The sequence below is a fragment of the Momordica charantia genome (assembly GCF_013281855.1).
Source record: "Momordica charantia cultivar OHB3-1 chromosome 6 unlocalized genomic scaffold, Mcharantia_2.0 BLBB01000006.1, whole genome shotgun sequence".
NCBI classification, from domain to species: Eukaryota; Viridiplantae; Streptophyta; class Magnoliopsida; order Cucurbitales; family Cucurbitaceae; genus Momordica; species Momordica charantia.
The window spans coordinates 3,082,998-3,099,994 of record NW_028275164.1 but is presented as its reverse complement, the minus strand read 5'-3'; the positions used below and the strand labels follow the sequence as shown (position 1 = coordinate 3,099,994).

Sequence of the window (16,997 nt, the reverse complement as noted above, 5' to 3'; positions counted from 1 at the left end):
TTGACAATCCTTTCATTGAGATCGGAGGTTAAAAGTATTTGTAACTCTCGATAACTTAAAAAAAGAAAAAATAATAAAACTAAGTAGTCAATATTTATGTGTTCGTTAATTTATTACAGTCGATATAAATAATGACTTGAGTTGTATGTTAGATATAGATGTATTCTTTATTCAAAGTGTGGATCGGGAAATTAAATAGATTTTTAGTTGAATATTTGGATGATATTATTATGTCCAATTATAATATTGTAATGACAAATCACATGTTTTAATTCCATGTGAGTCAAAGATTAGAGAAGTTTCCAAGCTCTCTCTCTGTTCATATTGAATTTTTTGAGTCGTCCAAAGATCATAACAACAATAAGAACTATCTTTCCTTTGCTGCTCCACTTTCCTGAAAATCCAAACGACTTGTCGACACAATTGCTTTGAGGATGAAGTTGTCGTTTGCAGCTATATCCCATCGTAAACCCCACATTTCCATATGCACTGTCGAAATAGAGACATATTTCATAAATTTAATTTAGACCAAGAAAAATTATGAACAGTCTTTTTTTTTTCCAATACATAATTTGAGAATTAAAAAATCCACCATTTGTACAAAATGATAATCTTAATTTTATGAGAATATAACAATATTTAGATCTTATTTATGACGTATACTTTAACGTTTTAGTTTTAAAATTAATATTACAATTATTCACCTATGGTTTTTGAATTATGACCATTAAGTAGACAAGGGAAAAAAAATGAAAAGTCATATATTGGAAAGGGAAATTATTTTTTTAAGATTTATTTTCACTATAAATTAATTAGTAAAGAATAAAAATTACCTGATAACTTCAAAAATAATGTTGAAGAGATTGAAATTGAGAGGATCTTCCTTGATGTTATGTCTCTCTGTAATGCATATAACAAAGATGAAAATAAGCAGATAGGAAATTTGGGAGAAGATGAAATTATCCACAAATTTGGCCCTTTTATTTTTTTTAATTATTTTATTGGCTTCCAATTGATTTTCTCCTTCTTCTCCATCACCCTTTATTGGCATGAAAGATGTATAAGGTGGAAGATACCTGTTAAATTAACCCATATCAACAACAAAATAAAAATAAAAATAATTAATATTATGTTAACAAATGAGTAGGGAAGATTCGAACTTATAACCTCTTAGTCAAGATGTTCATATTGAGATAATTAATGCTATATTTGTTCTTATGAATGATTAATAATAATTATTATTATTATTTTATTTGTATATATAATAATAGGGATGACATAAGTCAAGTAATTACGAATAAATAAAATATAATTGAGACCTTTTATTTATTTTTTCCTTTTTCGTTCACCGGAATTCTTTAGACACCAATCAGACATAGGTAATCCTTAAAAAAATGTTAAAATTATTAAGGATTGCTAACTATTTTTTATATATTACAAGGAAATGTGGGACATAACTTATTAATTAGTTTATTCTAATAATACTCTTTTTTTTTTCTTTTTTCTTTTTTGCTAAGTAGCACAAGAAATTGACGAGTGTATTACTACCTTTTTTTTCTCCATAAAGAAAATGTAAATTTTCGATAAAAGAATCATTGAAATTTCTAGTAAATAGTATAAATTTGACCTTTTGGAGACTATACTAACAACCAGTTTAGTAACCTTCTCATTTTTTTTTTCCTTTTTGTTTGAATAGAACAACAGTTTTATTTACCCTTTGTTAATTGAAAACTAGAACAAAAAATAGGAAATTTATTTGTGTTGTTTTCAAAATTCCTATACGATTTTGAGAACGTTTCTAAAGAATGAGAAACAAAAAACGTTGAAAAATGCTTAGACATTTTAACAAACTTGAAAACAAGAAACAAGAAATGACATATTACCAAACCAGTCCTATAGCGTTCAACTGGTTTATATATGCACCTATCTCCGACTATAAGATCGTGAGCTCGAATCTTACCCCCATATATCGTACTAAAAAAACACTATAGTATACATTTAGTTAATATTTCTATATATACTAAACAAATAGAATGCATTTAATGGAGAGAGAGAGGGGAACTAACATCATGGCAACAAAGAGAAACAAGATGGCAGGAGAGAGCATGGAGAGATCAACAATAGATTCACCGCTATGCCTTGAATTTACGCTTAAAAATAGCACTCCAAGCAACTTCTCAATAGAATTCAATCCACTCAATGCTTCTGAACTCCACTCCATGAACCAAATTGCGACAGATTGTATCAACACAAATCCAAACACAGTTGAAGCCAAAAGCAATGAATGAAGCCTTGGGAGCAGATGCAAGTACCCAATTTCCTCACTATTTTTCAACAAGAATCTGGTTTCTGACTTCTTCGTAAACTTTCCCAAACTCCAAATGGAAAACCTCAAGCAACAAGGAAACAAAGTGTTCCCTAAGAGAGCTTGAGGAATGAGCATTGCGAGTAGGCCTAAATTCTTGCTAAAGACTATCATGTTTTCATTTGTTGGCACAAAGCCACAGCTTGCAAAAGTTGAAACCGTGAGGAAAATTGCAAAAGTTGATGTTTTTAACCCCTTTTTGCTTAGGACTTCTCTAGCACTTGAGACAGTTTCCATGTAAACTAAGACCATCCCTATGCCTAAAAGATGGATTGTTAGAAGATAACTGAGTACTACGATACCTAAAAGTTTGATGGAGTTGTGTTTTAGCTGCCTCTCGGGCTGGTGATCAAGTTTTCTAACGACGCCCAACTCTATTTGACTTAAAATATTTTGAGGGTTTGAAGAAATAGTACTTAAAACACTAGGGACAGAAGTGATTTTATCTTCTGAAAGTTTGAGTTTCAACTTCCTTAATTGGATTCCAACCATGGAAGTAAAAACCTCGCCGCCCACGAACATCAAAACAATCAAGACAATGAGTTGGGAATCAGAGAAAACCTCCATTTCCACACTAGACATGCTGGAAACAGTGGAGGCAGACACAGAGGTGAATAAAAGATCCAAATTCGCAGGTCGATAAGAATCGTAAGTTTTCGGCTTCAAAACAGCCAAAACCCACAATCCAAAAGCCGAAATGAATAAAAAATAGAAGAGTTGAATCCAAAATGGATTCATGAGAAGAAGAAAACGAAAGAAGCATACCAAAATAAAGCACACCGATTTACCTAAAGAAACCAGTTTTCGACCCGAATAAGAATACGCTAGACCCCATATCCTACCAAAATAAAGCAAGCTCTCCACCCTCAACATTGTTTGGAACTAGAATGTAATTAGGAAGGGTGGAATCCAAAGTACATCACATGAGATTTATTTATAGCATAAAACCAAACCCAATCATCCGTAGTACTTGACAATACAATACAATACAATACCTTATGATTTGATTAATTTGAATTTAAGCGAGAATCTTCGATTAGGCGCCTCCCACTGCGCTATCATTTAATGAAAATTTTTTAATTTATAATTGGTTGATTAGAACGGAGCCAATTATAAGATGACACGTGGTGGTGTCACATGGCAGTGATTGGTGATGTGGGGCCCCACTGCATACCAAACTACTCTAACCGTCCGCCTGCCCATAATTAACGATTAACTTCATTTTAGAGTTTTTTTTAGTGCATTATTGGGTGCATATTTATTGACTGATCAAAACCAATAATGCAATTTTTTATAAACAATTTTTTTTTTAAAACAAATACGTGTTTATTATTTTTTGGAATTTAGATCTAATCCTTCTAATTCAATGGGCATGGACTCAGCGTTCTTTTTTTTTCTTCTAAATATTATATTACACAAATTTATGGGTGAAGATTGGAGCACTGAACATATAATTAATACCTAAAATAGTTGAGTTTATGAGCTTAAGTTAGCTGATGCGTTTACTTTTTGTTAATGAGAGATTAAAAAAGAGATTAAATAGAACCATAATTTAACATTCAAATACACAATTGAACTTTCTAAAAAGATAAATAGTTCTAAAAAAATTTTAATTTTATCTATTATCTATCAAGTATTTTCAATTAAATCTCAGTTGATTATATTATATTAGATATAAAAATGTATTAACTAAATGATAATGTAATGTTAGAAAATAATTTTACTAGTGAGAAATAATCCAACAAAACATATTTTTAATTTTATGAGTCAGGACATAGTTTGTCCATAAAATTCAGGGAAAAGAATGTCTTCCCTCTCCATATATGAAATGACTTGTAATATTATACGTCGGTTTGAGGTAAACTAATCTTCGTCTAAATATACATACTCATATTGTTAATGTGCAGTCGTTCAGTATCGTGATTGTTATATAGACTATTATATAAGCAAGTTATCTAGGCAACGAGTCAAATTAAATATATTGCATAACTATTTAATTTATATAGGATAGTTGCTCCAAAAAAAATTAACACAAATTTCATATAGAATTACCAGCATCAAGTATAGTCAAAATTTACTCTAGAAGTTGCTCTAGCTAGCTTTCTTCGAATTGGCTTTCTAGAAAGATATTGGATCGAACAATTCTCCTATTCCTATTTTAATTAATTATTTTTGGAGAGAACTCATTTACAACGTTCCATAAATGGTTAAAAGTTAAGGATAAAACTATATGATTTTTAATAAATTAGTCAATGATAGATTGCTTCAAATCAACGTCGTAATATAGTTACATTATGTACCATAAATATTGAAATTTAGGTAAAATAAAAAAAAAAACATTATTTTTTAGTGTGTTTTTGTGGCTTTTTTTTTTTGATAAATTAGGTGTGTTTTTTAACTAGCACATTACTTTATTCCATTTATAACTATAATGTATGTGGATTTAGATCCAACCGGTCTTCATATATTCTCACGCATCTAAATGAATAAAAAGATAAAATTCAAATATATTAAATGTGCTTCTCATTTCTCCAAAAAAAAAAAAGTGATTCTCCCTCTTCTTTCTAAAATCATAATATAATCTCTAATTTAATAATTTGAGGTATATATTATAAATTTTTGATTAAAATATAGTTTTAAAATTTTACCTTCCTTTCAAAATCATAATATAATCTCTATTTAATAATTTGAGGTATGTATTATAAAATTTCGATTAAGATATAGTTTTAAAATAATTTAGTTTCTAAAAGTTTTATTAATTATTTTTAAATTCCATTATCATAGTAGCTAAAACTTCAAACGAAAAATGTGATATGACGCTTTGTTTTAAAAAATATGAGTGAACTTTAATGATTATAATTATATTTAAACCTATATTTTATGAACTAAAACAAATCTTACACCTTTATGAATTAAAATATAATAACCATCTTGAAATGGTGAAATGTGTGCATAACTACTCAATAGGCATAATAAGCGTTTCAACTTTGTACGAGATAAATAATTAATTCTTTTTAGTACAAGATAATAATTAACCTAATTAAGTGCTAATTGTCTCATTATCTCTAATCTATCGTTGAATAAATGACTTATTAGTTATATTATAAATTTTTGTCCTGAATTCTTCTGTCTACATCTCATAGTGCAAGTCTCAAGATACTGGTCGTTATTTATTAATTTTTTTAAAAAAGTTACTTTAAAATAAATCTGTAAAGCAGATGGCCGGTAAAAAAATGAATATTAAAATAAGGCTGTATCTTTTCCTATGTAAATATATATTTATATAATTATATAAACCTATATATATATATGATAACTCAGCTAAGAAATCAAATTTGACTGGTTTAAAGTTTTCATGACGATTTTATTTTGGTTGATGCCGGAATTCAACTTCCTTGGATCTCGTTAAATTCGCACCAATCTTCTAGAACTAAGGGATATCGATGAGACTTGTAAAACAGAATAACCGGTGTGGCTTTGCCACACGGGCTCCGATACTTAAGTAGTATCGGAGTAGTCGGGTATAGAGAGCGTATGTTTTTTTAGGCATACCTCTAGGGTTTAGTTTACTCTCGTATTTATAGAGGTCGAATCATAATCTCTTCTGGATTTACACCAGTTGAACCCTAATCGGTTTACATAAGTTGAATCCTTACGTGCTCAGGAGATCTTAAACGGGGTGGGCTTCATGCTGCATTCAAGGTCGAGACCAAGTCGACTCCGACCGGGCTGCGCAGGGGTCGGGGTGCATCGGAGAGGTTCTCGGCCACTGGGCTGAGAACTCCTCGGCACCAACCCCGGGTCGCCTATTGTCGGCCCGAGTTGTTGGGCCTCGACCCATTTACCTCTCTTCGGGTCCGCTCCTTCTTCGGCTCTCTTTCCTCTTTTCGGTTATTTAGTCTGATCTCTATTTTCTCCCTATAACCAAGGTTCAAAATGTCGATGTCAATGGAAATATCAAGGTCTCGATTTTACTGGATATGTCGATGTCGATGCATATTTCGGAAAAAATTAGGATATTGATGGAAATTTTTTAAATTAGTAAATAATACAGCTTAATTAGCCTATAACTAATCACTTCTAACAATCATATCTAACCATATAAGTAATATACTTATAAAAACATCGCACGATGAAAATGTTGAAATAAAATCATGTCTACATATATGAAAATTATTTGAGTCAGTAAATTAAAATTTAATGTTGCTTTTTTATTGATAATTTCTAATTCAATCTAGTTACATAATTGAACAACATATGTGAACCATAGATATATACCCTATGAAGTATGAAATAATTAAAAAAATAGATTTAGTTTAAAATTTAAATGTTTAATAATAATTAGTTAAATTGATTTTATTTATTAGTTTGTTTTGAGATTGGGTTAGTTAAATTTAATTTAAAATTTATTTTTCTTTTAAATCAATTACTTCAAGATTTTGTTAGATTTTTTAGTTAAATTTAATTTTTTTGTTAGATTTTTTTGACGTTTAGTTTAGTTTATTTTATTTTATTTTATTTTATTTTATTTTGAATTAGAAGATAAGAATTAAACTTTTCTAAAATTTAAATGTTTAATAATAATTAATTAAATTGATTTTAATTATTTGTTTGTTTTAAGATTTTGTCAATTAAATTTAATTTTCTTTTAAATGAATTACTTTATGATTTTGTTAGATTTTTTAGTTAAATTTAATTTAAATTAAGTTTTGTATAAATCGATTGTTTAATCTATTTCTTTAAGATTTTATTATATTTTTATAGTTAAATTTAATTTGACGTTTGTTTGGTTTTTTTTTCTTTTTTGAACCAAAATGATAAGAAAATTTAACTTTAATTTCTTTAAAAGGAAAATAGAAAACGTCAGTATAATTTTTTACTATTATTTTTGACTTTTCTGTTTGTTCTCCCACAAACTTTGAATTTACACCAAACTGAAAAAACGTTTTGAACATAAATCCTTCTTTTTTTTTTAAGGGTTGGATTGAGAATTTTCGATCTAGATTCTTTCTTGAAAAACAACCAATCTTCCTCTAAGTCTCAACTAACTAAAACGTCACCATAGATCCAGATTTTCTCAATTATTTAGGATTCAATGCACAAAAAAAAAATCGACATTTGATCGACATGTCGACATGTCGACGACATTGGGGAAAAACGATTTTCTCCCCATGTCCATGTCGAGAACATCGACACGTCGACACATCGATAAGTCGACATGCCACGTGTCGAGCGAAATTTTGAACCTGGCCTATAACAATCTTTTTTTTTACATATGAGATGTCACTAAATATTAAAAAAATTAAATATAACAAAAAGTTTTTAACTATTTTATTTTAAGAATATAATATTTATGCAAAACTTTTCTTTTTAAATCTTTTTTGCTTTTTATTTTAGTAACATAATATATATTAATTTCAATAATAATAGAGATTTAAACATCAATTTTAAAATAATAATAAATCTTATCCAAAAAGAGAGAGATGGGTTCATGCACATTAATGAAATTGCTTTTGGCAACAAATGTTATTAAGTATTAACATTATAATATTTTTGCGTGTATATAATGATTGAAATGTAATTAGTATGCGTTGCAAAAAAAAAAAAAAGTGTAACTAGGACGATGCCGAATTGATATCGTTAATAGTGATTTTTGACTGATCTAAGATTCATAGCTAATTAATCGATTGAGTCATACAAAAAAACCTACCCGCAATGAACTCGGGTGGGACGAGTTAAGGCACCTTCAATTTATTTGGGATTATAAATGTTGTCCACCAAATTCTTCAGATTTAGTGCCATTAGATCGATTGTGGACATGTCTTTGGTCCATGTGGCATACTGTATTTTACCTTCGAACACACCTGCTTTAAGAAATATGTTTTACCAGTTTCAATAATAATGGTTAATAACCAAAGAAAAATATAGTAGAGTTAATTAGGAATGGCTGTTTCATAAAATTAGTCAATTCACCCTTTTGAAATAATGTCAATTTGTTGGTAACTAGTTGGATATAGGATTAGTGACGAATTGTTCTATAAAATTAGTTGAGTTGTTCATGAATGGACCAATTTACCAATATATAAAATAAAAAAATAAATTATCTAGCACCAACTTTTGGTAATGAATGGCATTTGGTATAATTTTTGGTGTGCTAAGAAGTTGGCAATGGGACCATATAATAGATTACAATTATATATAATATATGCAATTGTTATTATGCTTTAATTTGATAATTTGTGGCTTAGACTCTTTATTTAAAATAATAATAATAAACTTGTGGCATAGGTTGCATGGAGCCATGATTCTCTTTATTTAATTATTAGTTAATGGTCTTTGGATCCATTTAAGTGATCAAGGAATTGTCTTTTGTACACACAAAATGCTTCCCTTTTTTTATGGGAATATAATTTCTTTTTTTTTTTTTTTTACTTTTATCATATTTAACCTTAAATCCTCTAATTTTATTAATTTAAATGTAAATATGATAGGGTTAAAATACTATTTGCAGTACTTGTATTTTTAGTTTAAGTACTTTTAAAATATTTATTTTAGACGAAAAATTGGTATTTTTTATCCTAAAAATTTTTTGTGATTGGATTATAACCTTCATGTTAAAAAAAAGTTATATTTGGCTTGAATTCAGAACCTTAAAGATATTCATTGAGACCTTAAACCACCCAAGCGTTATCCCTCGAGTACACTTTCAACTTAAGTTTAATTTAGTCCTTGTAATAGTTTTTAAAAGTCCATTTTGATCCGTGTAATTTTAAAATGTAACAATTTTGGTCCTTTCACTTATTTGTATCAGATTCTTTTTATCATAATGTTATAGCATGACACTTCACTCGCTAAATTTCTTGAAATGTAGCAATAAATTTGTATTAAAGGGTCTATATTGTGTATAAAATTTGTGTTAAAAATTTTCAAATAAGAACCAAATTAGTTACTTTTTTAAATTATAGGAACCAAAAGGAATGTTTTGAAAGTACAGAGATTAAACTGGACAAAAGTTGACAATACATGAACAAAAAATAGTTAACATTTTAGAAGTATAGTGACCAAAATGAACCAAATTAGTCAAGGGTAGAAAAATCAAAATAGTATTTAAACTTAAAAATAAACCATAGCCACAAAATTTCAAAGAATCACAACTTAGTCCATGCATATATACTTTTCATTTGGCATGCATAATATTGCATTTCATCGTTAAAGTAACGATTTATTTCCTAAACTTTAGTTTATAATGATTTAGTTCATGTAATTTCAAATTAATAAAGTTAAAGTCCGTGCACTTTCATGTTGTAATGATATACACATACATGTGTGTGCGCGGTTTGTACAATAATTATGATAGTGGAAATTTGTGTACTGTAGTTTTTTTGACTTGGAATTTCATTCATTATCATTATAGCTAAACTCATTGATATCCAGAAAGGTTTGTTAATCCATATCATGGGTAATGATATTTTAGGAAATTAAAAATGTGTTTCCATAAATAGAAGATATATCTCTAATAAAAAAATTGTGAGTTCCAATCTTTACTCACACATATTAATTAGACATGATTAATTCCGTTAATTACTTCAATTAATTACTATGTATAGTTGAAATAGGATTTCTTATATATTGTTTCTCATATCGTGACATGTGAAATTAATATTGTGCACATATATAATTTCAAATCAATTATAAAAGTAAATAATAGTAGTTTTATTAATATATGAATAATATGACGTTATTGTGAAGAGATGAGAGAGGCAAAATTTATCTTAATAATAATTTCTTTATGTAATCTTCATGAAATTCACTTTTTTTACTGCACAATATATATAATTCAATGGATAAAATAGCTGCATTTCGATCTCTAATCCCACACTTGAGTTAAAAACTCTCTCATGTATTGAGATTTGTCTGGATAGGAAGATCGTAGTATTTGATGAGAAAATTATTTAATGGAATTTGAAGCGTGGGAAAAGTCTCTGTCAAAAAAAAAGGAAAAAAAAAATTGTGGGAAAAGACAAATTTTTGTTTATTTAGTCCAATTTGGTGTTGTCCATTCCATTTACGTTATTCCGCACTATATATACACTTTGAGAGAGAGGGAGAGCAGATTTAGATAATCAAATTCAAGAAAAAAAAATAATAACAAAAATAAAAAAAAAAAGTTCAAATTTCTATTTTTAAATACTATTTTGCCCACTTATAAGTTGAACATAGTTCAACAGGTTAAAACATAATAGCGCTGGAGTGAGCATATTGTTCGGTTGAAGACTATTTTTTACTCGAACCAACATCGATAATCAACAAATCGGCTTCTGTTGGTCGAAACTGGTCAGTTTAAGAGGCTCTACAACTTCAATTGGCCGACTACACTGGCCGCGGTCAATTGATTTTGGTCAATTTAAAAACGAAGAAGTGAGAGTCTGGGAGAGAGGAAGAAAAAAGAGAAGGGAAGAGGAGAACAGAGGTAGAGGAAGAGAAAGTATAGGTGTTGGTTCGGTTCGATTTTAAGATTGTATTATCGAAATCTTTAAAAAAAGTTACAAATCTCACACATGCAACTCATACGCCGAATCGAACCTTGGTTCGGTTCGATTTTTGCGGTTCCTGAACTAGGCTTGCTTCTGTTGGCTTGACCACTCGGAAGAATATAAATTATCAATCATTCTCCCATTGAAGTTAAAATTGCAACTACAAAGGTGAGAGGAAATAGGGAAGGAAATGAAGGGAGGGAAAAAAACTAAGGAAATGAATGGAGAATGGAAGAGGAGAATAGTCGAGAAAGAAGGAAGAACATTAAGAGAAAGAAATCCAATCTAATTAGTTAAAATAATAAAACTAAAAGAAAAATAAAATGTTTGTGAGCTGTCCATTCAATTTCTCAATTTCAAAATTTGAATTAAATGTTGTAGTTGCCCATTCATTTCGGAAAAAAAGAAAAATAATAATAAATTAAAGGCTGTGTTACTTATCTACCGCATACTGTAGCCACTTCATGATTGCATTAACCATTTCTTTAGAATTTCGAGCATGGGCCAAGGCCACGTCCCATGCTACTCTTTTACTATATTATATTAAAAATATAATATATAATATATAGTTATATATAAGCGGTTCGATTCGGTTTTGGGGTGGGTCAGTTTTGAACATCCAAATTGAAGTCGAGTCGAAATGCAGTTGAATATATCAATGAACCTAACCGAACCGTGAGACTGCCAAACCATTTTTCTGGTTGGTTGGGTTCAGTTTTTCAATTTTGTCTTTTCATCGATTTGGTTGCGTTTAGCTTGAGAAACCCAAAAGAAGCTAGCATATATTTAATATTATGTACAATACTTTTTTAAAAAGAGAATTAAATTAGGTTGGTTTCGATAAAAAATAACATTCGACTAACGAGTCAGTTCTGACTTTTACAAAAATAATTCCAATCAAATCATTTATCAAACCAACCGACAGATGTTAGTGCAGCTCGAAAATTTTTCCTTACCCTTAAAGATATATATTTCCAATTAAAATGGAGTAAATTCAAATCTTCGTCTCAAATGTTATTTCATCTCTTTCTACTCTATTTCTCATTTTGTTTTCTTTTCAAAATTGGAAAATTTTAAATTTGATATTTCCAAAAATTACCATATATTTCAAATTTTCTAAGATTTTTATGGGGAGGATTATTTAAGTCTAAAAACAATGTAATAAATACCCCTCAACATAAAAATCTTAAAAGAATCCTGCGTGAATGAATATCTTTTGAGCATCAAAAGCTCTCGAGATGCCGAGATCAAATATTTAATATCCTATAATTATTGTTAAACATGCATATATGGATCGAATCACACTGGTCTCTATTTTATAAAATTCAAGATTATTACAAAACAAACCGTTCTAAATTAAAAGATAAGAAAAATCCATTGATACAACTCAATGACTTTATTTTTAAATTAACAAAGTTTTTCCACACTCATAACAAATATTGAACGAACATACATAAATTTCATAAAAAATTCTATACCACGTACCGATGGATCAATAACCAATTATAGTGTCAATTTGGAGTGAGTGAATCACCATTTTTTTATTAAGCTGAGACTTCCCCTCAATCAACTACCACACCAAAGAATAGCGGAATAGCACATTTTAATTCATTTAATCAAGAGTTCCACTCAATCCAAAAAAACATTTTACACGCAATATATCATCCAACAACAACAAGTGCAAAAAAGAAAAAAGTGTTTCAAAAAAACAGAAAAGGAAAAAAAATCCACTCTAATTGCTCCAACCACTAAACCATTTTCCTCTCTCTATCTCCAAAACAAAATCTCACAATGCAAAATTCCCACCTCTTTTTAAACCCTCCACTCCACTCTCCTTCTTCACCATGAACTGAATCTTGATCTCGCCGGCCGGAATGTCGATGTTGAACTTACTCGATCTCCTCCGATCTCAGCCGCTGCTGATGGCCGCCGCGAACCCCTTCTGGCCCGCCCTCTCCCATTTCTTAACCCTCTCTCTCTTGGGCTTCGGAGCTCTAAAGGTGACCAGAACCAGAACCTCCTCCCCACCAAACCACCTCAACTTCTTCTTCACCGCCGTCTCCGCCGCCACCGTCTCGAGCATGTCCACCGTCGAAATGGAAGTCTTCTCCAACGCCCAGCTCCTCATCGTCACCCTCCTCATGTTCCTCGGCGGCGAGGTCTTCGTCTCCGCCGCCGCCTTCCACCTCTCCCGCCGGTTCTCCAGCTCCGTTAAAAATCCGACCGGACCGGCACGGTCCATCGACTCGGAGTTGGAAATTGGCCATGGCCGGTCCATGACGGTTACTGACGAGTTCGTTAATCACGAAAAATCCACGGCGCTTCTGGGGCGCGTGGTGGTGGGATATCTTCTGGCGGCGAATCTGATTGGTTCTCTGTTCGTGTTCTTGTACGTGACTCTGGTTTCACGTGCGAGGCACGTGCTCGAGAGCAAGGGCATCAATTTGGTGACGTTTTCAATTTTCACCACGGTTTCCACTTTTACCAACTGCGGATTCATACCCACTAATGAAAATATGATCGTCTTTAAGGACAGTTCTGGAATTTTACTGGCTCTCGTCGCCCAGGTACATTAGACTAGATAGTATTACAATTAATGTTTTTAATGATTTTAATTGGTATTAAAACGTTGAATAATTATGAATTAATTGATTCTCTATAGTGTGAGTTTCACGACGGGAGGGGCTAAATTTTCAGATCTAACTCTTTGTACGTGTGATTTTTTTAATTTTTTTTAAATTAAAGAAGTCAAAGGAAAAACTTCAAAATGAGTTTTTTTTTTTTTTTATAACTTCTTAGAATAAGAAGAGTTAAGAGGAAGCTTCTAAGAATCTATTTGATACCGTTCTTTTTTTCTAAGAAAAAAATATTCCTTGTATAAATGTTTTTTGTTTCTTGTTCTTTATATTTTATTGAAAAGAAAATAGAAACATGATAACTACCGCTTGTTTTTTTGTTATCTGAAAATTTTAATTATAAAAAGTCAGAATTTTATATGAAATTAATTTTTAAATTAAAATATGTAAATTTTTTATGTTATATTTTTTTATATTTATTATGCATTCCATGGAAAAGAAATGATAAAATAATTCTTTATACATGTGTTTTAGAAAACAAAAAACAAAAAAAAAGAAGAAAATAGTTACTAAGTGTGGCTCTAATTAACCTTATTTTGTTGTATTTAACGTTTTAATTTGATCTTTATGGATTCAAAAGTCTCATTTTAATCCTTATAATTATAAAAATTTTAATTGAATCTCTGTAGTCTAACCGACATGTTTCACCTTTAAGACATTATTTCCTCAGAGATTATAAGAGAGTAAAATAAGAGACAATTTAGACAAAATATAGGGCTAAAATCAAGGGATAAATATTAAATCTGTAATTTAACCAATTAAATTAAAATTAACATCTTAAGATATATATTAAATTACCACGAGACTCAAAATCTCAGTTATTTTAATATCATTAATTAGGTGCTCCTCGGCGGGTGTTTATACCCGGCAGGTCTCCGGTTAGTGATATCGGGGATGACGAAGGTGACGGGGAAGAAGGAGTTGAGATACATATTGAACAATTACTCGGAGATGGGTTATCCACATCTCTTGTCGGGGGTTCGGTGCCGGTATCTGGCCGGAACAGCGGCGGGGTTCGTAATTTTGCAGATGATAATCTTCTGCTCGCTGGAATGGAACTCGGAGGGATTGTGGGATGGCCTGAATCCGTACCGGAAGACGGTGGCGGCGCTTTTTCAGGTGACCAACTCTAGACACACCGGAGAATCGGTGGTGGATATCTCCGTCATCTCGCCGGCGATCTTGGTGCTCTTCGTTGTCATGATGTGAGTTTTTTATTTTTATGGATTCGCTTATATATATATATATATATATATTGTATATTATGTTTTAATTAAGAAAAAAAAAATTATACCGAAGACGCTTTAGTTTTAAAAAGTAGGTAATGATAAGTTTCAGCCTGCATCACAAATAAAAAATTAATCACTTTTTTTGGTCCAAGGTTTTCCTTTAATAAATATATAAACTTTATTGTGTATTGATTTTTTTCCTTTGAGTTAAACAATACGTGAGCCACGTGGAGTTGGAGATTTGAATCTATGCCTTAACGAGTTGAGTTATGTATGATTTGACCTCAAGTTGGCATTTATTGATCTACTAAAAGTTTTTCTACATAATGATGTATAGATTTAGGACACATTTGATAACGAGAGGAATTATTGTCTACTGATGGCCTCAATGATAGAATTAGTCGAGAGTTTGAGAAGCGGTGATTTACCGTTCATGTTTCTCATTTTTTCATTTTTGGTAAAAAAAAAAACATAAATAAATTTGGAATGTAATTTTATGTTTTTTTATTGAAAAAGAAGATAATCGTTAAATTTTAATTTCAAAAAGTAAAAACTTTATAGGTAAAGTAATTGTCATTCTCATCTTTTAATATTTATTATGCATTTTATAAGTCAATGATAAAATAATTTTTTATTTATATTTTGAAAAATTGTAGAAATGGGTTTAAGAAACAAACAAATAACTCGATTATGTTGTTCCAAAAAATTTATACAATTTTGAAAATATTTCGACAAAATGTTAAACTAAACAGGGCCTAAAAATTAAGAATATGATTACGTTTGGCTTTTTATTTTCTTGTATATTATGCTTGTTATTTCTTTTTGTATATAAAAGAGTGGGAAATTCAAACTATTGAGATAATGATTGCTCTCGTTAATTATAAGTAACTATTGTGTGTTAAATCCAGCATCCAAGTATATTCTTTTTTATCAAAATGGAGCTATCTATAACGCATCTATCATATTATTTATTCTAAGGAAAAAAAAATCTGACAACTATCACATTTATTAAAGTTGGAGATATTTATTCCTATTCCACTACCTTAATGTTGCAATAATGTTATTGGCCTGAAATTTTGTGGAATGATATATGCAATAAAGATTGATGTGAGAATAATTAGGTAAGTAAGATGCAGCCAAGACATGTTGGTAATTAAAATAGATAAGAATTTTAGAATAAAACTCTCACTTGCAAAATTTTGATTGGTATAGAGAGATATTGGGTATATGGTATTGAAAATGACAATTCGGGTTGAAATTTCTTTTTCTCAACCGGCTTGATTTTGAATCAAGTACCAAATCAAATCAACCTAGCTCAATTAGTTTATGCAAGTCACGGGTATGAATCTCCACCTTCACACGTCATTCGATTAAAAAAATATATAGTATAATGTTAGATTTTTTTTTTTTTTTTTTTTTGGTTTTCTTTAGGTATCTCCCCCCATACACAACTTTTTTACCTATGAAGAATAAAGAGATGGATTCAGTGGGAAATGGGAAGGGCAAAAGGCAACACTTAGTGGGATTCTTGAAATTCTCACAGCTCTCTTATTTGGCCATCTTCATCATTCTCATATGTATCACAGAGAAACAACAGCTGAGAGATGATCCTCTCAACTTTACTGTGCTCAACATTACCCTAGAAGTCATCAGGTAAGTTTCAAGTCAATCATTTTCTTACTCATTGATTTCATCTTGTTTTTAATTGATCTACGTTATGCGATGAATTAAAAGATGTTTTGGATTAAATGCGACCATTAAAGTTTCAACTTTTCAACCCAAATAACCAAATTAAATCGTGTAGTGTTTGACTCGCGAGATAGTATTCATTTACGATTTGAGTTGGATTGATCGAATTTTTCGCAGTAGAATAATGACGTTTTGTTTTTGTTCACCCTGATCTTGCAGTGCATATGGTAATGTTGGCTTCTCAACTGGCTATAGTTGTAAAAGACAGCTTAAAGCTGATGGCTCTTGTAAAGATGCATGGTATGGATTTGTTGGAAGATGGAGTGGAAAGGGAAAATTTATTCTCATTCTCGTCATGATCTTTGGAAGATTGAAAAGTTTTAGTATGCATGGTGGTAGAGCTTGGAAATTATCATAGTTACCCAAAGATTTCACTTCATTACTTGTAATTGTGTTAGAAGATGGCAACTTTTTTCTTTTTAGGTAATATAATGTAAGTTTGACCCTTGATTTTCACCATTTGATTGCAACTCAAGAGAAATAC

General features: G+C 30.3%; 2 protein-coding genes across 2 annotated transcripts; one reads left to right on the top strand and one right to left on the bottom strand.

The window, feature by feature from the left end:
• Positions 1-241: 241 nt before the first annotated feature.
• On the bottom strand, positions 242-3,249 carry LOC111006974 (cation transporter HKT1;3-like). The gene is made up of 3 exons (XM_022279097.2): positions 2,067-3,249; positions 834-1,076; positions 242-489 (listed from the first exon to the last, which is right to left on the bottom strand). Exons 1-3 carry the CDS (start codon positions 3,236-3,238, stop codon positions 291-293), a joined length of 1,614 nt encoding a protein of 537 aa, XP_022134789.1. The 5' UTR covers positions 3,239-3,249; the 3' UTR covers positions 242-290.
• Positions 3,250-12,564: 9,315 nt separating this feature from the next.
• On the top strand, positions 12,565-16,969 carry LOC111007262 (sodium transporter HKT1). The gene is made up of 4 exons (XM_022279562.2): positions 12,565-13,466; positions 14,376-14,740; positions 16,196-16,417; positions 16,673-16,969. The coding sequence occupies exons 1-4, from the start codon at positions 12,774-12,776 to the stop codon at positions 16,869-16,871; spliced, it is 1,479 nt and encodes a 492-aa protein (XP_022135254.1). The 5' UTR covers positions 12,565-12,773; the 3' UTR covers positions 16,872-16,969.
• Positions 16,970-16,997: the final 28 nt, after the last annotated feature.

Coding starts and splice junctions, on each gene's coding strand:
- LOC111006974 (XM_022279097.2), bottom strand. CDS start 3,238: ATGTTGAGGGTGGAGAGCTTGCTTTATTTTGGTAGGATATGGGGTCTA. Junction 1,077..2,066: donor TTTCTCTTTGTTGCCATGAT/GTTAGTTCCCCT, acceptor TTAATTTAACAG/GTATCTTCCACCTTATACAT. Junction 490..833: donor ATTATTTTTGAAGTTATCAG/GTAATTTTTATT, acceptor CTATTTCGACAG/TGCATATGGAAATGTGGGGT.
- LOC111007262 (XM_022279562.2), top strand. CDS start 12,774: ATGTCGATGTTGAACTTACTCGATCTCCTCCGATCTCAGCCGCTGCTG. Junction 14,741..16,195: donor GTGCTCTTCGTTGTCATGAT/GTGAGTTTTTTA, acceptor GGTTTTCTTTAG/GTATCTCCCCCCATACACAA. Junction 16,418..16,672: donor ATTACCCTAGAAGTCATCAG/GTAAGTTTCAAG, acceptor CTGATCTTGCAG/TGCATATGGTAATGTTGGCT.